The sequence below is a fragment of the Heteronotia binoei genome, chromosome 11 (assembly GCF_032191835.1).
Source record: "Heteronotia binoei isolate CCM8104 ecotype False Entrance Well chromosome 11, APGP_CSIRO_Hbin_v1, whole genome shotgun sequence".
NCBI lineage: Eukaryota > Metazoa > Chordata > Lepidosauria > Squamata > Gekkonidae > Heteronotia > Heteronotia binoei.
In genome coordinates this window covers 24,428,136-24,453,088 of record NC_083233.1, presented here as the reverse complement: position 1 = coordinate 24,453,088, position 24,953 = coordinate 24,428,136, and the positions used below count along the sequence as shown (strand labels likewise).

The following is a 24,953-nucleotide window of genomic DNA, read 5'->3' as shown; positions in this document are numbered from 1 at the left end:
CCCACTTCATAGGAAAACATGAAGCTGCCTCATACTGAATCAGACCCTCAGTCTATCAGTCAGCAGCTCTCCAGGGTCTCAAGCTGAGGTTTTTCACATCTACCTGCCTGGACCCTTTTTAATTGGAGATGCCGGGAACTGAATCTGGGACCTACCACTGAGCCACTGTCCCTCTCCAAATAAACAAATAAGCAGATTCACCTTTAGCTGGCCGCTCCCGTCCCTGTCCTAAGTGGATTAATGGAGGCAGCCAAGCAAACAGTTTTGTAAGCCACGTATATGCATCTTTTCTCTTGAGCTCGGTAAGCTAACCTTGATTTCCACGCTAACATTGTCCTCTGTGGCTCATCATCCCTCTGAAGAGCAAACTTAACATGATTGTAATGAGAGAAGCACAACTGAGACTTTCCAGTAAAAAGTAGGGTGGCACTTGTAAATTGCTGTCTGTAGAGGAGAAAGCCATAAGCAAAACTGTATTTATTTTGCTGTCAGGTCACAGCTGACATGTGATCAACCCCATCAAGTTTTCAAATCAAGAGACCTTCAGAGGTGGTTTGCCACTGTCTGCCTCTGCATCACAACTCTGGTATTCCTTGGAGGTTGCCTATCCAGCCAGGGTTGACCCGGCTTAGCTTCTCAGTGAGATCTAACGAGATAAGACTAGCCTGGGCGATCCAGATCAGTGAGTACTGAACCTCAATCTCCAGGTAGACTTTTGAATGTCTTTGAGAACTTGGCGGGGGGGGGGGGGCGGAAGTATCCAGATTTAAGATACCAAAACAGTGTACCCATCTCTTTTGAAAGGCCATCAACAAGAGAATGTCCACTTTCAATAACCCCTGCCAAGCAGTCACACAGAAATTCTGTAGCTTTAGCCTAAACCTTAAAATGTGTTCAGCTTGAGCCACAGCTGTGCTTCTTGGGAAGTAAATTTCTTAAATTATGGAAGAGCATTGAACATATATGAAGCTCCCTTATACTAAATCAGATTTTTGGTCCATCAAAGTCAGTATTGTCTACTCATACTGGCAAGCGGCTCTCCAGGGTCTCAAAGCTGAGGTTTTTCACGCCTATTTGCCTGGACCCTTTTTAGTTGGAGATGCTGGGGATTGAACCTGAGACCTTCTGCTTACCAAGCAGATGCTCTACCACTGAGCCACCATCCCTCTCTTCCTCTCAGCATTACATTAGGAGATGAGAAGGTAATGCAAGAGGGATCTTTGTTTCAGTGGCAAGATTCTGAAAGCACTACAAAGAGTTCCATGCTCAATCCTTGGCATCTCCAATTAAAAAATCTAAGATAGCGGGGCAGGTGTTGGGAAAAACCTTTCTACTACAATTCGAGCCACAGTAGACAGTACTGAATTAGAAGAACCAATGGTTCTTAAGGCAGGAGGGAAAGATTCAACAGCTGGGACTCAAACATCTTGTCTTCTCTCTCCAATGCAGTGGTCTTGGCCCAGCTGAGCATTGGCATTCTAGAACAAGACATGGAGAGCCACAGTTCAGGTGTGCCCTTCTGCCCATTTTGGAAATATAGGATATGATTCAGGAAAAGATGCAGCCTCTGATGCCCAAGAGATGGCAGACAAGAGGTATCAGCAATTGCATCCCTGAAACTGAATGTCCAGCAATATGACTCTTCCTTTCCACACTCAAGGGCCAATTATTAGCATTGCTGCTGCAGCCACCACTTGGCCAGGAACGAGCGTGCTTAAATCACACCAGTTTCTCACACAATCCTTCCGACTCCATCATCCATCAAGGGGAACAAACTTGGCCACCTGGCCAAGGAATGAACGTGTCCAAATCACACTGGTTTCTCACACAATCCTCCCCTCTCCATCGTCCATCAAGGGGAACAAACCCTGTTGCAGGAAGTGTTGCAATGGTTCACCAGCCTCAGAAGAGGCTGCTTCCCGTTCCCACAATACCCATCATGGAATGAAAGCAAAGAGCCAGAACCTCCCACGATTGAGCAGGAAATTTTTATTTTCTCCCTTCAACCATGATAATGTGGTAGCCAAACTTCGTTTTGACGGGAGGGTCAGTGTATACAGGTTTGTCCATGCTGCTGACGGGTAAGGCGAAGGCTGCCTCTTGGAAGGGGCCGACCATGGAACCTCTGCTCATCCAGCCCAAGTCTCCCTGAAAAAGTAAGGGAAAGGGAATGGGTCTTAGTAAGGTCTAAAGATCCTTCTGGCCACAAATTGCAGGCCTCAGTCTCTGTCTTCATGTTGAGGAGCTGCAATCAACTGGCTTCCCCCACTCACTCCTGACAGCACTTTCTTGCTTTCTGCAGGACACTGTGGCAAGAAGACCAATCTAATGTTTAGCTCACATTCATCCCTTTGCCACTTGGTATCTCAGAAGAAGTCTGCATGCACATGAAAGCTTATACCCAGAATTAAACTTTGTTGGTATTAAAGGTGCAATTGGACTCAAATTTTGTTCCCTTGTTCTTTATTAAGATATCTATATCTTTCTCTCACAATTCAAGGCAGCTTGCAATGCCAAATATTAAAAACGTACTATTGCACCCCATTAATCCTCCACAAAAAAATGCCTGCAGCTTAAACCCCATTAAAAGCCCACTCAAATAAAATGCCCCCGCACTTCTTAAGAAAGCCCATTCCATAAGGTGGGAGTCAGTACAGGAAAGGAATGGGTTCTAACAGACATCAAGTGGACCACTTTAAATGGGTTAAAAAGCAGAAGGTGGCAAACAGGAGGCCATAGTTGGCACAGAGTGAGAGATGGTCTACAGGGGTGGCCAACGGTAGCTCTCCAGATGTTTTTTGCCTACAACTCCCATCAGCCCCAGCCAGCATGGCCAATGGCTGGGGCTGATGGGAGTTGTAGGCAAAAAACATCTGGAGAGCTACCGTTGGCCACCCCTGGATCAGATCTCTTCCCATTTTCCCCCTTCATTCTCTCTCTCCATTGATCTGGCTACTATTATTGAACCTTAGGTAGTAAGCTCTTGGGATACTAAGGCATATCTTTTCTCCATCATGTTATTCTGCAAAGCACCCAGGATACATCCTACCAGCTTTTCTGCTCAATCTCACCCTTTCTCACTGCAACCCCATCGGTGATCTTCAGCATAGCCTTTTCAGTGGCCAAAATAGGGGAGGGGGGTGAGGTTCTGACAGCAGAAATATTGGCAGGGTCCAACCCACTGTATTTTTATGGTGTTGTATAAAGCACAGTTGTATAAAAGAAGGAGATTCCATCACCACCCCCATAAATTTCACTTGCTTAGTCCTTCTGCTGCCCATTCAAAGTGTTATTCCTGAATCAGGAAGTCCAGATCACAAGCAGCCCAGTGCCTCCAAATCTGTCAGCAGAATGTGGGAAAAAAGAATTCTACAGCTAAGGCAAAACAAGACTATGGTATCCTTACTGCCCACTTTCTCACATAGCCTTTCAGGGTAAAGTGTGACACCACTTTAGATCAATTCAGATGGGTAACCATTGCATACAGACAAAAGCTTAGACCCATAATTAAGCTTTGTTGGTCATAAAGGTGTCACTAGACTCAAACTTTGCGCTACCACTCTGGATCAGTTCAGCCAGGGCTTTTTTTGTAGCAGGAACTCCTTCACAGTTTAGGCCACACACCCCTGATGTAGCCAGTCCTCCTGGAGCTTACTGTAGGTCCTGTACTAAGAGCCCTGTAAGCTCTTGGAGGACTGGCCACATCAGGGATGTGTGGCCTAATATGCAAAGGAGTTCCTGCTACAAAAAAAAGCCTTGAGTTCAGCCTGTCCCTGTGAGCATTCCAAAAAACATACCCCCTGCCTGGCTTTGTCCTCGCTGTACTGGGACGCAACTTCACTGAAGCGCATGCCGGCCTTCAGTTTCTCCAGGGCCTCAAGGGCTCTGCTGTGCTTCTCACACAAAATGTGCCTCACCTAGGGAAAAAACCCAAGACATATTAAGAATACAGACCTCTTGCATCATCAAAAACAAACACTATAGGCACATCCCTCAACAGTAAACCTGTTGAGTGTCTGTACCATCTCCGCGGTACGAGCAACCTTTTGCCTGCTCCGTTTCCTAAACATCATTCTTTTTTAACCAGCTATATTCATTTTACCTATCACAAGCCTACTTTTGTCTGATTTGCAAATAAAGTTTAGAACCCACACTGCTTCATATGAAATGAGAAGTTCCTTGTGTATCTATATACATATTTTTAAAATCTCCCTGCTGCATTTGGGCTCTTGAACTACACTTGCAGTCTAGAATCATCTCTGGTTCCCCCTCCACCCCGAGCTCTTTCATTTACATATAAACGATACGTAAGAAAAGATAACATACCTCCCTAAAGATTATAGCCAAACAAAAAAATACATAACACTAAGCTCTATCTTGGAACTTACTCTTCCAGACTGTAGCAAACACAGAGCCTGTATGTACAAGCTGATTTGTCGCATCACTGTAAGTTTTGTCATTAATACAATTTTCCAAATTCTTTGAAACCAACCCTCGTGAGGGTCTGAACTTTGCTATCATTCTTTTGTGGCCCACCTCACCCTACTAATGCAAGTTAGCAGTGAGAGATTCTGAAGCAAATCCTGTTTCCACCCCAGTTCCCATCTGAAAGAATAACACTGCAGAATACTCTTGGGGGGGGGGGTTCTCTTCCAATGTAGCTTGTTGTTCAGGGTAGGATTGCCAACCTCCAAGTGGTTAGAAAATCAAGCAGTACACAGTAGAAATCCCAGTACAAAATACAAACTGTGCATGAATATTTAAAAGTGAATTTTATCTAAAGAGAATAATACTAGTGCACATTCACAAAAGGAGCATAGCTCACATAGGCAATAAACACATCTCTTGTCGGTGTAAAATCCACAAACTGATAATAGGCCTACAAATCCATGCAATTACTTTGTTAATTATCCACATTAGCATCTCTTTTTGCTTTGAAGATACATTTCTTCCCTGAAAAGCCCTCCAGGCAGGTTCAACTTTCAGTGTAATAAATCACAACAGAATAAATCTTCTCTACGCGTTTGTCAGCTAATTATTTATCGAATTTTGGAGTTGCATGTAGCAACCTCGGCTTTGTCAAGAGCAAGCACTCAACAGGGGGAAGGAACCTCCAAAAATTTTTTCTATAATCACCTCCTTACACACCACCAGCTATGAAAAGTTGGCACCAGCTCAAACCTCTGTAGCAGCCTGCACAGCTATTATCCGTTTGTGGATTTCACACCGACAAAAGACTTGTTTATTACCTATGTGAGCTACGGTCCTTTTGTGAATGTGCACTAGTATTTTTCTCTTGAGATAAAATTCACTTTTAAATGTTCATGCACAATTTGTATTTTGCACTGTAACCTCCAAGCGGTGGCTAGAGATCTGAGATTACAACTGATCTCGAAGTGACAGAGATCACTTCAGATGGAGGAAGGTGAACTCTATGGCATCATACCCCGTTGAATCTGTTCTCCTCCCCAAACCCAGCCCTCCAGAAACTCCACCCCCAAAATCTCCAGGTACTTCCCAACCAAGAGCTGGCAACTCTACTTCAGGGCTGACCCCAGTGTAACTAAAGTCTACAAAGAGAGCCTTCTGCTGAACTTTGTTGTTTCTTCTTCATTTCCTGCGCAGTTCTGACAATGTCAGGGAAGGAACATCATACTATTCTTCCGCCCACCCACCTGCCACCTTTTTGACGAGAACCACTGATGCCTCTAATGAGCAACTGACTAGATGCAAGAATAGCCGTTTTGAGCATTGGTTCCAAATTGATTTATTACGATCGAGAAGAAGTGAATGTCGAAACACGTGATTATCTAGAATACGTGTCATCCTATATACTTCAATACAGTCTCTGAGTCCTGTCTATTACATAACCTTCTTGTAACTTTGGAGAATATTGGGACTTTGGTCTAGCTGTATTGCCACGTCTACTGAAGGATTTATTAAAATACAAAGCAAACAGGATATTGAGTACAGACCTTGTCATCTGTTGGACTCTTCAGTGTTTCTTTCTATGTTAGCGATATGATTGTGTGTGAAATTACCAAAAAGTTCATGTATAAAAATTAGATGGTAATTTTCTTTTTTGTAACAATATAAATGCATAGAAAAATTCATAAAAATAAATATTAATTGAATGAGGTATTATATTAAGTAACACTTACTTAAAATCAATGTAAATTGTAGAAATAACCCCTTGTAAGAAATTTGGAGCACAGGTGTTTCCTCTTTATCTATCTCTTACTGTGTTCTTTCTGTGTGGTCAATATACCTTTTTGACTAAAGCTGGGCCCTTATAGAGATCACCCATGAAAATTGCTAGCACCCACCTTCACACTGCTGCCACCCCCTTTGGGGCCTTGGGCCTTCTTATCAGCAGCATCCCCTCCAGACGTTGCTCCTCCTTGGAAAACACAAAAACAGGCAACAGTGAGATGGGCAAGACCAACTGCAATCTCACATCCTAAGGCTAGTGCTGGGCTCTGTGTCTGGTAGACAGCCCCAACCAAAGTATAATCATGCTTTATATGTAGAACATTCCCAGTTCAATCGGCATCCCCAGCGAAGGGACCAGGGCTGGGGAATACCTCTGCCTGAGAGTCTAAGACTAGAGAGTTGCTGCTCATCAGAGTAGACAGCAGTGGGCTGTGTCAAAAGTCAGTGTGGGCAGCAGAGAGTGTGTCAGGATGCAGGCTGCAAGACCCAGGTTCAAATCCCCAGCCTGTAATAAAGCACACCAGGTGACCTAGGGTCAGTCATTCTCTCTTAGCCTACCCCATATTACAGGGCTTTCTTAGGAAATGAGAGGAAAGGCAAATGAGCTATTAAAAGGAAAAGCAGGATACAAACTTACTGAATAATAAATGAATAAATAGATGGGTCGATGGTCTGGTTCAGCATAAGGCAACTTCATACATGCATCCCAGTCACTGAAAGGCATCCGTACCGGTTTCCAGCCTAATGAATTTCTGTAGCAGCAGTCTAAGAAACCCTGGGTAACTGTAGTTCAACAAAGCAGCTAGAGCCCTACCAAGTCATGTAGAACAGCAGTCTCCAACCTTTTTGGCACCAGGGACCGGTTTTGTGGAAGACAGTCTTTCCATGGACCAGGGTGGGGGCATGATGGCTTTGGGATAATACAACTGTGCACTTTCTTTCTATTAGTTTGGTGTAGTGGTTAAGTGTGCAGACTCTTGTCTGGGAGAACCGGATTTGATTCCCCATTCCTCCACTTGCAGCTGCTGGAATGGCCTTGGGTCAGCCATAGCTCTCGTAGGAGCTGTCCTTAAAAGGGCAGCTGGTGTAAGAGCTCTCTCTCAGCCCAACCTACCACACAGGGTGTCTGTTGTGGAGGAGGAAGGTAAAGGAGATTGTGAGCCACTCTGAGATTCGGAGTGGAGGGTGGGATATAAATTCAATGTTGTCTTCTTACATTGTAATATATATTGAAATAATTACACAACTCACGGCCCGGTTGCTAAGAGGCCACAGACCAGTACCGGTCCATGGACCGGTAGTTGGGGACCCCTGATATAGAGCACTGGCACAAAACCACCACTTCACAGGGTTGCCAGCTCTGGCTTGGTAAATGCTTGAAAATTTGGGCCGTGGATCTTGGGGAGGGCAAGGTGTGGGGAGTGGAGTGACCTCAGCAGGGTAAAATGTTATAGAATCCACCCTCCGAAGCCACCATTTTCTCCAGGGGAACTGATCTTGGTCATTTGGAAATCAACTGTAATAGCAGGAGATCTCTAAGTACTGGAGACTGGCAACCCTATCCCTGGATTTTAATTGTTTTTTGTGGAAACCACGGCAATAAAAATGGGCAGTGTTATGCTCCCTTTGCCATAAAAGTGGTGAATGCATCACCCAGACCCCTGGATTCCCTGCTCTCAACTAGGGTTGCCAAGTCCAATTCAAGAAATATCTAGGAACTGGGGGTGGATCCAGGAGCAAGGAACAAGCACAGTTGAACTTAGAAGGGAGTTCTGGCCATCACATTTAAAGGGACCGCACACCTTTTAATTACCTTCCCTCCATTAGAAATACTGAAACACAGGGGCGCTTTCTTTTGGGGCTCATAGAATTGGAACGCCTGGTCCAATCCTTTTGAATCTTGGAGGGTGTGTTGAGGAGAGACACTGGATGCTATGCTGCAAATTTGGTGCATCTACCTCAAAAAACAGCTCCCCCCCCCCAGAGCCCCAGATACCAGCAGATCAATTCTCCATGATACCCTGTGGGAATCGATCTCCACAGGGAATAGTGGAGTACCCAGCAGACATTTCCCTCCTCCCCTCCCTGCTTTCTTATGACCCTGAAGCGGGGTGAGGGCCCCCAAACCGAGGGATCCCCTGCGCCCACATGGGGATTGGCAGCCCTGCTCTTAACAAAGGACAAGAGAGGGAAACGAAGACTCCCACTGCTCAGTCCCGCCCGCCAGAACTCGTCAGGGCGGCAAGCATACCCGAGGTGGTTCTGCCGTCCTGTCTCTGTCTCCTCACCTTTTCCTCCTTTGCCGGCGCCTTTTCCTTTGGGAGGCATCTCCACAGGGCTCTTCTCCCTCAGCGACGCAGACGGTCGCTACCTTATGACGTTAAACAAGCGCGACAGCGGACAGAAGAACATAGAGATAGGGAAAGTAGCCGCGTCCCTTTGCTCGGCACTTTTGGTCTGCAATGGAATTGCTTTTCCACGTCCCATCCTAAGCCAGAGAGAGGCCACGGGCCGAGCTGCGACCGTAAGAGGGCCCAGCTCTTCGATCAGGGGTGTCAAACATGCGGCCCAGGGGCCAAATCAGGCCCCCGGAGGGCTCCTATCAGGCTCCTGAGCAACTGGCTCTCATCTGCTTCCTTCTCCCCCTCTTGCTCCTTTCTGAATCACAGCTTGCTTTGCAAGGCTTGCTCAACTCTACAGGAGCTACAGAGCAAAACCTCTGTTTTCTCCATTGCCTGATGTTTCTCACTTGGGGAGAAAGGGGGGAAGGGAGAGCTTGCTTTGCCAGGCTCTCTCACTCACACAGCAAATCTACTGAGCCAATCCTCTCTTCCTTCTATTGGCTGAGACTTCTCCCCCTCCCGGTCCCATGGGGAGGGAAGGAAAGAGCCAGAGTTTCCTTTGCCCAGTTCCCTGGATCCTATGGGAGAAATACAAAGAAAGCACCTTTAAGACCAAGTGCTAATGTTTTAAGTACTTTTAAGTTTTTTTAAACAAATTTTTTTTTATTGTGTTTGTTTGTGTCCTTTATAAAGTTTATATCTCTGCTACCTAATCTTAAACAGGAACGCACAGGGCCCGGTCCAGCATGGCTCAGCCCAACAATGTCTCATTTTTGTCAGATCCAGTCCTCATAACAAATGAATTTGACACCCCTACTCTAGAGGCCTTCTCACCAATAGACAACCTCCTAACTTAAAGCAGCTTCTTAACAACAACAGAGGCACAAACTCTGTTGTGCGACAGAGAAGGAACCAGTGTTATTGCCAGTGACATGGCCAGGGCTGTAGACCAGGAAACACAAGCTGTGAGCATCAGAAGGTAGGTGCAGTGAGGAACACACTCAAGGACCAGCAGCACTGTGGAGGAATCGATTCCTTAGTGACCTTACCTTGCTGTTCTGCTTAGGGTGTGCAGAGACACCAGAGATCAAGGGCCTGAACTTGAAGCCTTTCTTTATGCATACGAACAGTGAGCCCCTTATGCTGCAGTGGTCAGAGTGTCAGACTAGGAGCTGAGAGTCCCGAGTTCAAATCCCCACTGCCATGGAAGCTCCCCTGGGCAGTAATAGACCATTCATGCACGCTCAGCCTAACTTAACATACTTCACATGGTGCCCGTGAAGATAAAATGGAAGCAGAACAATATTGTAAGCCTGTTTGGGTCCCCACTAGGAAGAAATACGTGGAGTATAAAAACCTAAACATACGAAGGTGCCAGAAAAGTGGAGACTATAAAAGGCTTTTAGCCTTGCCCCCAAAGAACGGGACTGAAGATCACTGCTCTAGCATAATTTGCAGAATCCTAGAACAGGTTCCAGAACATTGCAGATGCAGCTAGATTTAGGGTTGTCAAGTCCCCCAAGGCCACTGGCAGAGGAAGAGTTTCCAGCTCCAGGTTGGGAAACTCCTGGGGATTTGGAGATGGAGCCTGGGGAGGACAGGGATCTCAGTGGGGCACAATGCCGGAGTCCATTATGCAAAGCATCCATTTTGTCTGGGGAAACTGATCTCTGTAGTCTGGAGATGAGCTGCAGTTCTGGGGGATCCCCAGGTCCCACCTGGAGGCTGACTTCTCTAGTTGGATTACATGGTGCTGGGGGGGCAGGACGACAACAGATTTCAAGATGTCAGATAGCAAAAAAGGATAATAGTAGAGAGTCCAGTAGCATCTTTAACAAATTTTGTTGTAGCATAAGCTTTTGAGAATCACAGCTCTCTTCATCAGATGCGGTGATTCTCAAAAGCTTATGATACGACAAGTTTGCTAGTCTTAAAGGTGCTACTGGACTCCTTACTATTTTACAGCAACAGAGTAACACAGCTAACTACTCTGGATCTATGACCAAAAAAAGAACAGCCACTCTTGGGTATTCATGAACATGAGCAACATTTACCTTTAGTCTCCTATCTTCTGAACTGGAAAACAGCACAAGTCTGAAAATCCTAGTGAAAACACATTGATTTTCAACATATTCTCACTAGAATTCTCAAGTGTGCATTGAAAGCACACCCAGGATTCAGCTGGGATTTCAGTGAAAGAATTCCATCCAAGAGTTGAGTACATGTTGAATATATTAAACACAAGCAATGAACGAGGGGAGTGCCTCTTCTGGTGGTGCTATCTGGCTGCTGCAGTTTTTGTAACTCCCTGTATAGCCCAAGGGGTCATTTTGTAGAAAAATAGGTGGTGGAGCTCATCCAGGGATTGTTATGCAGCTGCACATACTATTCAATGGACAAGGAGGTGGAAACTCTCAGGTTCAGGAGCTGCACTCCTGTGAGCTCCCACTGAATCCGAGGCCTGTGCAAGTTAAGCTGGTTTGAGTCAGGGCTGTGTCTGAAAACGATGGCCCCAGTGAACTAATCACAACTCAATCCACCCCAATATCTTGTTTCCCCCTGTGGCCAGCTGGATGCTGTCTGGAAGCCCACAAGCAAGGAACTAAGGCAATGGTCTTCTCTCGTTTCTCTCCAGAGCAGGTATGCATAAACCACATAGAATCCATAGAATGCTTTAGAAAGTTAAATGCTGCACATATGTTATCTTGTTGTGATCTTTGCAAGAACTCTGTAGGTCAGTTTTATTATCCCATAATGCAATGGAGCCTGAAGTGCAAATGGCAGACAACCTAGTGAGTTCATGAGAGGGGAGAACGTTCAATGGAGGACTTCTCGTGACAGGTTTCTTACCTGTAACTGATGATCTTCGAGTGGTCATCTGTGCAGTCACACACATGGGTTATCCGTCTGGATTGAACCCAACCTCGGAGAATTCAAAGCAATCTTAAGCATTAATTTTGGCGCGCACTCCCTCTTGTTCTGGGGAGGAGGCGTCCACTGCGCATGCCTAGAACGGAAGAGAGGCGCTCCACCCACCCAGTTTCTTCTAGCCGCTGTATAGAGAAATCTAGTAAGTAGAGAAATTAAAACAATCCAGCAGCGGGGAAGGCTGGGCGGGCGTGTGTGACTGCACAGATGACCACTCGAAGATCATCAGTTACAGGTAAGAAACCTGTCCATCTTCTTCGTGGTCTCTGTGCAGTCCCACACATGGGTGATTGGCAAGCTATTTTGCCCGGAGGCGGGTGCTGGATCTGTAATAAGAAGGCAGAGGTTAAGTAGGCATATGAGAAAATAAGGAATGTATCTACAGAACAGAACACTGGGGATGTCAGTCAAAAATGGAACGTAATACAGCCTGTCCAAAGGACGCGTCACGCCAAGCACGGATGTCTAAGGCGTAGTGCGTGGCAAACGTAGATGGAGAAGACCAAACTGCAGCAGCGCAGATGTCTTCCATCGGGACGCCCTTGCAGAAGGCTGATGACGTGGACATGGCTGAAGTGGAATGAGCTCGTAAACATTCTGGTACAGGTTGCTTAGCCAGTCTGTAGCATAAGGAAATGGCTGCAACTACCCATTTGGAAAATCTTTGGGTTGAGATTTTGCAACCCTGATTGCAGGTTCCATAGGCTACGAAAAGTCTAGTGTTAGTGTGGAAAAAATGTGTCCGTTCAATGTAAAAGGCAAGAGCCCTACGCACATCCAAATTGTGAAGGGCCCGTTGACCTTCATCACTAGGATGTTGGAAAAATGAAGGCAGAGTAGAAGGTTTTCCTAAATGAAATGGTGAAACGACTTTAAGTAGAAAGGATGGGTCAGGGCGTAATATTACTCTATCATGATGGAAGATAGTGTATGGAGGATCTGCCCTGAAAGCACAAATGTCACTGACCCGCCTTAGAAAGAGACAACGTATATGTTAAAATCTGAGCTATAGTGGAAAGTTCAGGATGGAAATTATGATTGGAAGCATAGGTCGAAAAATGTTTCCATTTCAGAGAGTACGATTTCCTAGTGGAGAGTTTTCTGGCATTAAGCATGATATGGCGAACCTCCTAAGGAAAGTTCAAAAACTGATCTTCCAGGAAGTCAGTTTTAGAAGACCCGGGTCATGGTGTAGGACCTTGCCTTCTTGTTGGTAGAGTAAATCGCGTACTCTGGGAAATTGGAGGAATGTGTTGTTTGACAGGAGAAGAAGAATGGTGAACCAGGGTTGACGAGGCGGACGTAAGCAGTGCCCCCTTGGCAATTGTCTGAAGTGATCTGAATGTGTTGGCTGTGACGAGTTGGTAGAAAAGATCTCAGAGCTCTGTGAACTGCCAAGAGTTCTAGGCAGTTGATGTGGAGGGATCTTTCGTAATCTGTCCATTGACCATGAACTGTCTACGTTCCCAAGTGGGCTCCCCATCCCCACTTCGAAGCGTTGGTCATGACAATGGCAGACGGGGTTGGCCGTATAAACGGCATTCCAGTCAAGAGATGGCGTTCCAGTGTCCACCATTGTAGAGATGGTAGGATGTACGATGGAACAGTAAGTAGGGTCATTTGGTGTTTTCACTGTGGGTGAAATGTCTGGACAAACTACAGTTGAAGAGGGCGCATATGGAGCCTTGCAAAGCACAGAACAGAAGGGGTTGCTGCCATGAGATCCAGCATACGTTGGAAGATGAAGGCTGTTTGAGTACGGTGCATAATGATGGTACTGGCAGGGGATTGAATATGGTGCACTCTGTCCATCGGAAGGTAAGCTCTGTGTGTTAGAATTGAAAGGCGTGCTCCTATGAACTGAATGTTCTGCGTAGGAGTCAGGTTGGATTTTGCTAGATTGACGTGAAGACCTAACGAGGCTAGGAGAGCCAGGATGGTAGAGATGTCCGTTTGGAGTTGCTCCTTGGACTGAGCCACAACAAGCCAATCGTCTATGTATGGGTAGACGGAGATCTTCTGCTGTCGAAGCGAGGCTGCCACCACCGCCATACATTTTGTGAAGACCCTCGGCACTGTCGAAAGACCGAACAGAAGGGAACGAAACTGGTAATGCTGATCCCCGACGGCAAACCTGAGAAATTTTCTGTGATGATGATTGATGGTGAGGTGGAAGTAAGTGTCTTGAAGATCTATTGACGCCATCCAGGCCTGCTCTGGAATTAGTGATAGAATGGATTGCAGGGTAATCATGCGGAATTTCTTCTAACGAATGTGATTGAGTTTGCACAGGTCTAGTATAGGATGTTGACCCCCATCCCTTTTTGGAACCAGAAAGTACCGGGAGTAGAACCCTGTGTGATGGAACTGCAATGGAACTGGTTCTATAGCTGCCTTGTCCAGCAAGGTGGTGATTTCTTTTTGGAGAGGAAGGGAGGGAGGGGTAGTTATGAACCTGTGGAGCTTCGGGGGCAAATCGAACTCTATGATGTAGCCCCTGTGGATGATCGCCAAGACCCAGGAATCTGATGTTATCGATTCCCACATGGGGTAAAAGGGGCTTAGTCTGGTGATGTGAGCAAGATGTCTGGTGATGTCTGTAAAATGTTGTGGTAGACAGAGATGCGGTATGAGAGAGTCAAAGAGATGGTTTCGACGCTGGGGCCGTCTTCTTTGTGGTTTGTGGATGGGCCTTTTGATGGAATGGCTGTTTGGCTGGAGGTGCCCTGCGTTTCCAGAAATCGGATTGTTTAGGAGAGCGGGGCCGCTTATAATATGAGGGTTTCCAAACTCTCTGTCGATTTGGCTGAGACTGTTGCTGGTTGACTCCCAACCTCTTAGCCCTTTTCCTGCTGTCATCGACTGTGGTTAAAATGTCGTCTGTAGTGGCATTGAAGAGTCCTTGACCATCAAAAGGTAGGTCTTCGATTTTGAACGATGTCAGGCTGTAAAGTAGAACAGAGCCAGGCATGGCGGCGTAGGGCGATGGACGTGGCCATGGTTCTAGATGAGCACGCCACTGCGTGACGCACTGAATTAATTTGCTGCTTACTGACGTGAGAGAGCTCCTGAAGGATGTGCAATGCCTGTTTCTGTAACGAGTCTGGTAAGAACAGAACTAAAGTATTAAGTTGGGAGGTCAAATTAAATGTGTATGTCGAAAAATACGCCAGATAGTTGTGAATTTTTGAAGTAGCAGTGGAAAGAGAGTAGATCTTTCTCCCTAAAGTATCCAATTTTTTCCCTCTTTATCAGGTGGAACCGAGTGGCGCGTCTGCTTAGACTTTGATGATGAGTGAACGATCATAGAATTGGACGCCGGATGGTTGAACAGAAATTTTAAATCTGGTGCATGAATTTTATAGAGACTCAATCCTCTTGGATGTAGGTGGGACTGATGCTGGTGTGTCCCATGCCTCTTTTAAAGCTTCTGTCATGGGTGCTGGGGACCCTGCAGAAGAAACCGAGCCTGCAGACCCTGCAGAAGGAACGGTGCCCCTGCCACCTGCACCAGTGCCCCTGCCTCCTCCTGAAGAAGATCCAAGCCCCCCTGCCTCGCCCTCTCTGGTGGGTCGTGTGCGTGACCGCCTTCGTCAGGACCTCAGGGATCGGAGGAGGGCGGCACGCTCACAAGCAAGACGCTCCCTGAGCCCTGAGTGGTGAAAGGATTCTGGCCCTTCTAAGTGTGAGGATGCTTAAGTTTCGGCAGGATCCTGGCTGCTGCTCTGAGACAGCAATTAGCCCAAATGAGCAACAGGCAGCAGAGGGCTATATAGCTGTGGGCTTTGGGAGGAGGCTTTGTGGAAGCAACTAGTCACATACCTGACATCCTAGCATCCACTCCAGCTCTTGACTTTGGCTTTTGGATTCCTGACTTTGGCTTGGACCTCTGGACCCCCTGACTTCGGCTTCTGAACCTCTGACCGGTGATACCTGGATTGCGATTCTGTTTTGGCGCCTTGGACCCACCTTGCTCACGAGTTGCCGACCTTGGACTGCCCCTGGACTTTGCCTGACTCAGCCCCAGCTCGTGACAGCTTCTAGATGAACCGGGAGCATAGGGAGAAAAGAGCCCGTCGGCAAGTCTGCATGCACCAAGTCATGAACTACGTCTGACACTGTGATGTCAGTGGGAGCCGATGCGACGGAAGCTGCCGGTCAAGCCATTTCCCTTTGCGTGGTTAGGGATGATGGCGAAATTTGAGATCCCGAGGCTTGAGACATCACAGGCCGTAGAGATGACTCCAGAAGGTGGCTTTTGAGCCTGGCCGTGCGATTCTTTTTAGCCTGCTTCCCAAACTGACTACAGTGGAGGCAAGTGTCGGTTCTATGGGTCTCCCCCAAACAGAAAAGGCACAAGGAGTGTCCGTCTGTAGACGGGATCTTAGCCCCACACTGAGTACACTTTTTAAAAGTGATTTTGTTGTCCTTCCCTTCCATCTGCCCGGGAAGAGGGAGGGGAGGGCGAGGAGAAGGGGAAAGAGAAAGAGAAAGATAAGAAAGGATAGATAAAAGATTTATTTATTTACGATACCGGAGAGGTGAAGATGAAAATTTGAAATGAAGAACGATGAAGGCGCAAGTAGCGAGGTGAAGATTGCAGAGAAAAGACGGAGACGCAGCGAGGTTGGTGTATCCCGGACGGCGGTAAAGAAGAAACTGGGTGGGTGGAGCGCCTCTTTCCTGTTCTAGGCATGTGTGGTGGATGCCTCCTCCCCAGAACGAGAGGGAGTGCGCGCCAAAATTAACGCTTAAGATTGCTTTGAATTCTCCAAGGTCGGGTTTGATCCAGACGGATAACCCATGTGTGGGACTGCACAGAGACCACAAAGAAGATCTTACCCCCTTTTTTTGCCATCAGGTTACAGTTGACTTATTGCAACTCTGTGGGATTTTCACAGCAAGTTGTGATCCTAGTATTCCTTGGTGGTCTCTCACAAGATTGGGATAGTCTGGGCTATCCAAATCAGGACATCTTAGCCAATAAAAAGGTAAAGGTAGTCCCCTGTGCAAGCACCAGTTGTTTCTGACTCTGGAGTGACGTCGCATCACGATGTTTTCATGGCAGACTTTTTACGGTGAGGTGGTTTGCCATTGCCTTCCCCAGTCATCTACATTCCCCCCCCCCCCCCCGCAGCAAGCTGGGTACTCATTTTACCGACCTCGGAAGGATGGAAAGCTGAATCAACCTTGAGCCGGCTACCTGAACCCAGCTTCTGCCAGGATCAAACTCAGGTCATGAGCAGAGAACTCAGACTGCAGTACTGCAGCTTTACCACTCTGCACCATGGGGCTCCTTCTTAGCCAATACATTGTCTTAAACTGGAATGCACGTTGCTGCAACATTAATTCCTGCCCCATAAGGAAACAGAGCAATCACAGCTCTGGCAATAAAATGCTTGATGTTTGTATGTTCTCTGCTTTCGTACAGAATAGTCAGGCCCTTCCAGTATTTCCAAATGCACTCTACAAGTCCTTTCTGCCACAAAATAACAAACATTTTTACCGATAAAAAAGAGAAACCTTAAATGTTTACAAGAAGATGCTAGCAGTCAGTAAAAGTCTTACTTCTGCGGTTACTCAGATTTTATAGCTGCTGTCAAAAGTAAAAACATTTTAACAGGTCTGAGGATCTCATGTATAAATTTGTTATTACAATGTTTTGAGCTACAGCATTTTTTGAAAAAAGTATCAAAGATTCAAACAGCAGTGTTAGAACTGACCAGAGAACTTGCCAGGATACTCCCCGGCTGAAGGGCTCAGTTCAGTACAAAAAGGAAAACAACAAAAAAAGGAATATTACAGCCCTTACAAATTGGCCCCCAGTTTTGTTGAAGTGGTTCTATGAGGTGAGGCAGTGACTGCACCATGGGTGAATCCATTCTGGTGCAAAATGGCTAGCTTGTTCAACTTGGGCGCCCAGGATGATTGCCGATGTCCAAAGTCTCAAATTTACGTCATCTTCAGGCCCTCAAAGCCGCAAAACTTCCACCTTTTTTCCAGGCTGGCTCCAACACCACTCATCTCCTGCTTGAAGGTATGCTGAAGTCGAGTCATGAGAGCTTCCACTTCGCTTGCACAGATCTAAAAAGTTACAGCAGTGGATCACAGAAAAAGAGCTCATTGCCAAAGAATCATGCTTTCACACAACTGATATCAAAAGCTACCCTCTAAGTTGCAGAGTCTTGTGAGCAAAAATTCTACTTTGTAAGCTACTAGCATTAAAGTTGTGAGCTACTGCATAAATTATTGTGCTCTGAGGTCATCTTTCCTGAGCTAAGACAAAAATGTGGGAACTGGATGCTAAAAATCTGTGAGCTAGCTCACGCTAACTCAGTTTAGAGGGAACACTGGATACCACCCACCTGAAATAACCCATGTGCTGCTTTTAATCACTTATTCCAGTTTAAGGAAAAGTCCAGAGCTCCTGATCTTTTCAATTAATGTGAAAATATACATCAGCATGATTTCCACCATTTGGGAAAGAAATGGAGGAAAATCTGCAGGTGTTTAAAATCAAGGACAGATTCCTTAACAGACACAACCTAGAAGGTAGCAAAACACCCAGAGAGTTGCACTCAGTTCACAGAATGCTACTTGATATCCTTTAATCTACTTAGCAAACAGAGATGGCAGCACATACCTTGCTATCAAGCCGCTGGAGGTAGGAACAAATGTATTCAATGCTTGCTCCAAATGGGTGGACGTGCAGGAAGGCTGAGATGATCCCTATAGAAATAACACTGCTGTAGTTACTCCCATTGCTGTACTCACTCCTACGTCTCAGTAGTTGGCAGTACACAATCAGCATCCCTCTGTTTCTGATTAAAGCACTTATACACCAAGCAGAAAAGGGGCTCAGGATGTGGCACAATATCCACATATGTGGCTTTAAAAATGCCCTAGCATCAGGGGTCGTTTTGTAGAAAAATAGGTGGTGGAGATCATTGGCATAACTCATTAGCATAGTAAAAACAAAATGACCATCCCTGGACCGAGAGAGGTCAAACTCCAAAACACCAGAGCACGGGCCTTTTCAGTTGCGGCACCTGCACTGTGGAACCAGCTTCCGGAGGAAGTGCGGGCCCTGCGGAACCTTGACCAGTTCCGCAGGGCCTGCAAGACTGCCCTTTTTAGACAAGCCTATAATGACATCGACTGCTGAGTTGCCTGGTACAAAGAACCGCCATCTATAATATTATCTAAACTGGCAGAACCAGCAGCAGAACAGTCTTATTGCTGCCAGATATATATATACAAATAGTGTAACTTAAATTATGCATTTTTAATTTAACTAACTGGTTTTTATATGTTTAATTTTAATTGTTAAATCCAAAGTTTTATTATTTATGTTAACGTATGAGCTGCTGTTAGCCGCCCTGAGCCACCTAGGCGGGGAGGGCGGGATAGAAATAAAAGCTATTATTATTATTATTATTAGCATATGCCGCCCTCCAGTCAAAAGCAACCCGATGCAAGAAAGGAGAGCCCTGGACGAGTGAGGCCTGCTTGAGCTGGCTAAAGATCCAGCCAGCCCAAGCAGGCCTCACTCACTTGGGGCTTTCCTGGGCCGCCCCCACCAGTCAAAAGGCCAGCAAGCCACCTGCCACCCAAAATCACATAAGAAGTGAAGAAAGGGTTCTCCACGCAAAATCACATAAGCAAACCGATGCAAGAAAGGAGAGCCCAAGGTGAGTGAGGCCTGCTTGGGCTGGCTAGAGATCCAGCCAGCCCAAGCAGGCCTCACTCACCTGAAGCTCTCCTGGGCCGCCCCCTCCAGTCAAAAGGCCAGCAAGCCACCCGCCACCCAAAATCACATAAGAAGTGGAGAAAGGGTTCTCCACCCAAAATCACATAAGAAGTGGAGAAAGTAGAGAACAGGTTTCTCCAGGTGTTAATGAGAACATAAGAACATAAGAGAAGCCATGTTGGATCAGGCCAATGGCCCATCCAGTCCAACACTCTGTGTCACACAGTGGCCAAATTTTTTTTATATATATATATACACACACACACACACACACTGTGGCTAATAGCCACTGATGGACCTCTGCTCCATATTTTTATCTAAACCCCTCTTGAAGGTGGTCATGCTTGTGGCCGCCACCACCTTCTGTGGCAGTGAATTCCACATGTTAATCACCCTTTGGGTGAAGAAGTACTTCCTTTTATCCATTTTAACCTGTCTGCTCAGCAATTTCATCGAATGCCCAGCAATTTCATCGAATGAGGGTTGCTGGGGGTGTGGCAAAGCCCTTGATGGCTGGCTGCCCACTCTCCTAATCCAGGGATTGTTATGTAGCTGCACCTACTATTCAATGAACAAGGGAAGGAAGAGGGAGAGCTTCAAAAAGGTTCAGGAGCTGCACTCCTGTGTGCTCTAAGGCCTGCCTAGCAGCATACATTTAATGTAAGAAGTCCTCTACATCTTACAACCATAAGATTTCACAGACAAGTCTAATGAAGGCCAAGAATGTTAGACAATCATTTCTGGCACTGGGTGAAGCCTCAAGGCATCCAATGGCTTTTTAGCAGATACAGAATAGCAGGGTATACAGATATAAACATAAAATTCCAGAGCTATCAGGAAAGCTAGGCTGACAAATGGATTCCCAGCTTGGAGTATTACAGTGGGATATAACTGACAGGATGAGCACTTTTAGATCACAAGATATTGGCCCTTAAAACGGCCTTTGAGTCAGTACCCCTTCACCCTTCCCATGCCACAGAAGAGACTTAATTGGATGGAAAATTCACCCAGGAGAAAGGAAGAGCCTTTTCAAAGACTTAAGTACATAATTAATTTGGACTGCCCACACTGAAAATTACAAGCGAGGTTTTTCCCACCAAGATCATAGAGCTGGCCCATCTCCAAGGGTGGAAAGAAAGACCCTCGGGGCTGTTGTCCTTACCCACTAGTAATGCTTCCCTTTCTGATTTGATTGGGCTGCTGGGGAGTCCTCTTTCAAGCATGCTCTCCTTTTCCTGGCTCACTGAGCAGATTGGTGAAAAGTTGCTGACCTGAAGACAAAGACAAGCAACTGGTTTGTGGCATAAATATTTATTTTCCGATACCCCAGCAATTTGTGAATTACTTCATCAGCCATAGCTGGTACACCACACTGGGCTTTTCAGCAACTGGTAAAAAGTACCAGACAGACATGACATAGGGAGAAAGATGATGGAAGGGCGGCATGTATACTTGTCGGCTGGAGAATTAAGTACGTTTGAAGTCAGACAAAAATACTACAGACTCCAAAACACAAAACTGGATGCTGACTTATTTGCATAAACTGGTGGTTGCCTTTGTGTGCATCTGACGAGTCCAAAATGTGTACAGGATACTTCTTGAAAGCACACAATTATGTATTTCTCCAAGTCCAAAAATATACAACCACTTCCCTGTTAGCAGAAGTCTGGCTCACCCAATAAAGCCAATTAGTTGTACTTTCAGGATTGAAAGAATGGAAACCTTCACCCAACACCGAATTAGGCAATTAACTGACATGATTTTAAAAAAAAAAAGACAAAATTCACAGAGGAGGGCCAAGTTGTGATAGCTAAGTGAAGCTTTCATATGTACAAATACTGGGAGCCAAACAGTGGAAGCCTATATAATGGTCATGCCTGGCTTGTGAGCTCCCAGAAGAGGCCTGGTGGCTTCTGCTGGAGACACAAAGCTAGACTGCGTGGATCTTCCATCTGATAGGTCATGTTCTTAGGAAAGTGGTTATGCGATAATATAGGAGGGAACAAAATAGTCGATTGCACCTTTAAGAGCAACTTAGTTTTATTCAGAACTTAAGCTTTCGTAAGGAGGGAGCAACTGATTAGGCTGAGCCAGATAAAGAGTTCTTTGCAAAGATTCCTTCAGCTGCCCTTTGGCAGTTTCTCCCTTTTGAAGAACACGATTCCTGATAAATAAACCAAACCAAACCCCAAATGAGGTTCGAAGGTTTTTAGTGGTTTTCTAGCAGTCTCGGAAAAATCTAGTAAACGGGAGCACTGTGTTATAAACGTCTGAGTCAGCGAGCAGCCATTCACAAGGGAGGCCTGTTTGTGACTGCTTGTCTTCTGCGCTTCAAAAAGGGGAGAAACTGCCAAAGGGCAGCTGAAGGCATCTCATCTAAAGTAGAAAACAGCATCAAGTTATTTTTGGGCATCAAACAACTACTGCTGTGCCTTTCTCCTCAATGCACGGGAGGTGACAGAGAATGTTAATTTAAAGCAGTTCACTGCACAGTCTGGAGGCTGGGCAAACGCGTCAGCCTGCCCTGTAGAAACCCAAATTCAGAGCTCAAAAAGCTCTAGAGAGACCCTGGGAACTTACATGGTCTTGGTGATCACTGGAGTCTTTCCCAGCAGCCAGTTCTTGCTATAGTTGGTTGGAGAAAAGGAAGGTCAGTCATAATCCCAATAACATTTCACACATCTGATAAAATGGGCATCAGTTAATGCAACACAGAATTCAGACTAACCTGGTGGCAGGTTTTAATATGGGGGTTTCTTTCAAGCAAAGAATTGCTGGATCCCTGAATATGAACCACAAAACCCCCAACCTGGCAGATTCCTCTGTCTCTTCCCCCCCACGCCCCCACAACTTATTGACAAATGTTTGCCTGGCTCTGCAGCCATTTCCAGGATTGAAGTGAGTTGTGTCCAGAGTGAGAGTTTCCTGCCAGCCCGCTCTTGCTGAGCCCAAAATGCCTCCCAAAATACCACTCGTTGGGGACAAGTGGGCTTAAATGTGCGGGCTTGGATGTGATGGGCTTAGTCTGATGGATTTTCCCTAATAGGGATTTTCTCATGAAGGATTTTTCCCAAATAGGGAGTGTGTGTTTTTCCAGTTTCTCCCCTCCTGCTATAGACATCAGACCACCCCTGCTGTTCTTGTGGGGTGGTGGTGGGGAGAATGGTGGTCACTTGTTCCTCCCCCAAAGAAAAAGGCTGGTCAGAGGTCTGTAGCAGGAGGGGAGAAACCAGTGAAAATCACACTCCCTATTTGGGGGGAAATCTTCCATCCATTGTCCATGCATTTTAAAAAGGAGGAACACACAACTCTCAAAGCAGCTAAAGATGGTATCAGGTACTCCACGGTACCAAATATTTGGGCCAGTCAAATCCTGTTATTATCACACACAATATGCAGAAGGGAGCTCACACAGCCAGCATTGGGAAACTCCTACCTTTTCTTTCAGGCTTTCTATCAATGTGTCTAGCCGAAGTTTTTCTTCCTTGGCTTTTTCCAGTTCAGCAGCTCTTCTTTCACACTCATCTTGAAGTTTCAAAAGATGCTGGGGGTGGGGGAGAATAGCAGTGCTAGGATTAGCTGGGAGACATGGACTGGCTTACAGTTCTAGGGCACTCCGCCTCTGAGGGAGAGCCTGGTTTTGCTAAAAATGAATGATGCAAAACCAACAGTCACATCAGATAGGTAAATGTCAGCACTCCCACGCCATCCCTTTCTCCCTGATTCTAACTGTCAGGCATGCATAATCAGCTGTCTGGATCTCTCTTCCCCCTCTTTTTATCTTAGGAAGGGAGGGGAGGAATATCCATGGCACAAGGCTGTTAGGAGGGGATCTGGAGATACTCTGTTACTGCAGAGCAGGATAGGGGGGGATAGGGCAGGCAGGATTGGGGGGGTGGGTTCATCCCACCATTCAAGACAGAGGCCCTGTGAAGTGAGTACAAGATGCCCTTCCTATAGACAGAGAAGAGATTTTGTTTGCTTCCCTCAGTGAATTGGAGCAAGATCCATCTTGTGCGGAGTTATGCCTCCAATACAAAGGGCAGTGGAAGCAGACCATAAACAAGAGCAGAGAACAATTATGGGTCACACAGCACATTTCAAGTGCAGAAGAAACCCTTCCACATCATGGCTCTGGAGCACAAGTGAAATTGCCTTGGCTGATTTTTTAAAGGATCTTTACACAATTTTCAAAAGATAATCAAAGGAGATACCAGAAAACAAAGTCAAATCAACTTCTTCTGATTGACTAATAACAAATCTAGACATGTGACATTTTTCGGGGAAATGGCACCCCTGTGGCTTCTTTGCCTTATGCTATCTTTAAGAACATAGAAGGCATCTCCGCAAGAGCTGCCTGAACTGGGCCTTTTAGTTCCAGTTTAGCTCCAGGGAGAGTTCTGCATGGCTAGAAGATTGCAGAATGGCCCAATCACATGACCCTTGCTTGTGGAAGTGGCACAGCTTTGGAAATTATTTTATTTGTTTGTTTCCAAATGTTTCCACATGGCTGGGTCATTTAAAAGACATCCAAAAAGTAAATGGCTATCGATATACATAGCACTGTACAGAGTAAATGGCAAATAGCTTCCCTGGACCAACATCTAACACAATGCAGGCAACAAAGGGAAAAGGAAATTAAAATGAGACAGGTGTGTGTGGGGGGGAGGACAGGGTGACCCTGGACTGTTCAACCTATCTGAAGCTAACCTGTTGTTGTTGTGAGGATAAAATGGAGGCAGGAGAATGGTGGAATCCATTTTGGGTTCCCAGTTCAATTACACACTCAGCAGCTTAGCTTCAGAAAAGGATGCAGATTAATGGTTTTGTGCCAAAGATGCCACAGAAAAGGTGACTTTTGAAGAGGGATTTGAAGGAAGAAGAGAGAGCCACATGGAGACTCTGACGACTCCAGACACAAAGGTAAGCAAAGGAGAGGGTGGGGCCACTGGAGGTAGAAAACAACTTTTGGCAGGCTGAGGGTGGTGGAGCTGGGCAAGAGATAAATCCAAAGAGAGCAGAGAAATCGTTTCAGAAACACTTGCTGGGAACTCTGAGCCACTTCTAAATGAAGCCTCACCAGCTCTGCTATAGGATCTGCTCTACTTCTGAATAGTTATGCATTTCTATAGAACAAAGTCTGAGTCCAGTGGCACCTTTAACACCAACGAGGTTTAATTCTGGGTTTGAGCTTTTTGCATGCATGCACACTTCTTCTATGTGCAACCTGACAAAGGTGTTTTCAGAGAACTGCGGGCTTCACTGCGGTTTGACTTGGTGGTGGGGGAGAGAGGAGCTCAACAGAGATATCTGTATGGCACCAGCTACCCTTTCAGAGCTTCCACAGGTGGCGGCTTGCCTGTCTCAGAAAGAGTGGCCATACCTGCTGCATGCCTTGCAGAGCCTGCTGAAGGAGTTTTAGCTTCTGGTCTTTTGAAACGTCTTCAGCGAAGCCTTTGCCCTGCTCCTGCTTCAAGAGCTCCACTTCGTTCCTGTAGGCATCCAGCTGGCATCGTAAGCTGTCGTTCTCTTCTTTCAGAGCTTCTGTTTGCGATATTAAAGCTGAGGATGGGGAAATAATGAGGCTTTTGAGCGAAACTGGACAAGTTTAGCTTTGGAGCTGGATGTCTTTTTAAACAAAGAGCAACCAAGGATCTCCACTAAGGTGCGTCTCTTCTTCCAGGGCTAGCAAGCACAGGGGAAAGCCACTGCATTGCAAC

The 24,953-nt window shown here is 46.1% G+C and overlaps 3 protein-coding genes across 5 annotated transcripts in view; 1 reads left to right on the top strand and 2 right to left on the bottom strand.

Annotated features, from left to right (window-relative positions):
* Positions 1-24,953, top strand: part of RPL36A (ribosomal protein L36a) — a 63,304-nt gene that overhangs the window by 20,058 nt on the left and 18,293 nt on the right. The window lies entirely within an intron of this gene.
* On the bottom strand, positions 1,973-8,674 carry PIN4 (peptidylprolyl cis/trans isomerase, NIMA-interacting 4). Its single transcript, XM_060249726.1, has 4 exons — positions 8,502-8,674; positions 6,327-6,400; positions 3,798-3,917; positions 1,973-2,148 (listed from the first exon to the last, which is right to left on the bottom strand). Exons 1-4 carry the CDS (start codon positions 8,539-8,541, stop codon positions 1,990-1,992), a joined length of 393 nt encoding a protein of 130 aa, XP_060105709.1. The 5' UTR covers positions 8,542-8,674; the 3' UTR covers positions 1,973-1,989.
* ENOX2 (ecto-NOX disulfide-thiol exchanger 2) overlaps positions 17,045-24,953 on the bottom strand; it is a 46,019-nt gene continuing 38,110 nt past the window's right edge. For all 3 annotated transcript variants that reach the window (XM_060249962.1, XM_060249964.1, XM_060249963.1), the window contains exons 10-15: positions 24,617-24,795; positions 22,670-22,777; positions 21,814-21,858; positions 20,396-20,504; positions 18,127-18,212; positions 17,045-17,567 (exon numbers count right to left, since the gene is read on the bottom strand). In XM_060249962.1, coding sequence (XP_060105945.1) covers positions 17,436-17,567; positions 18,127-18,212; positions 20,396-20,504; positions 21,814-21,858; positions 22,670-22,777; positions 24,617-24,795 — 659 coding nt within the window. In that variant the 3' untranslated portion in view covers positions 17,045-17,435. The remainder of the gene's footprint in view (positions 17,568-18,126; positions 18,213-20,395; positions 20,505-21,813; positions 21,859-22,669; positions 22,778-24,616; positions 24,796-24,953) is intronic.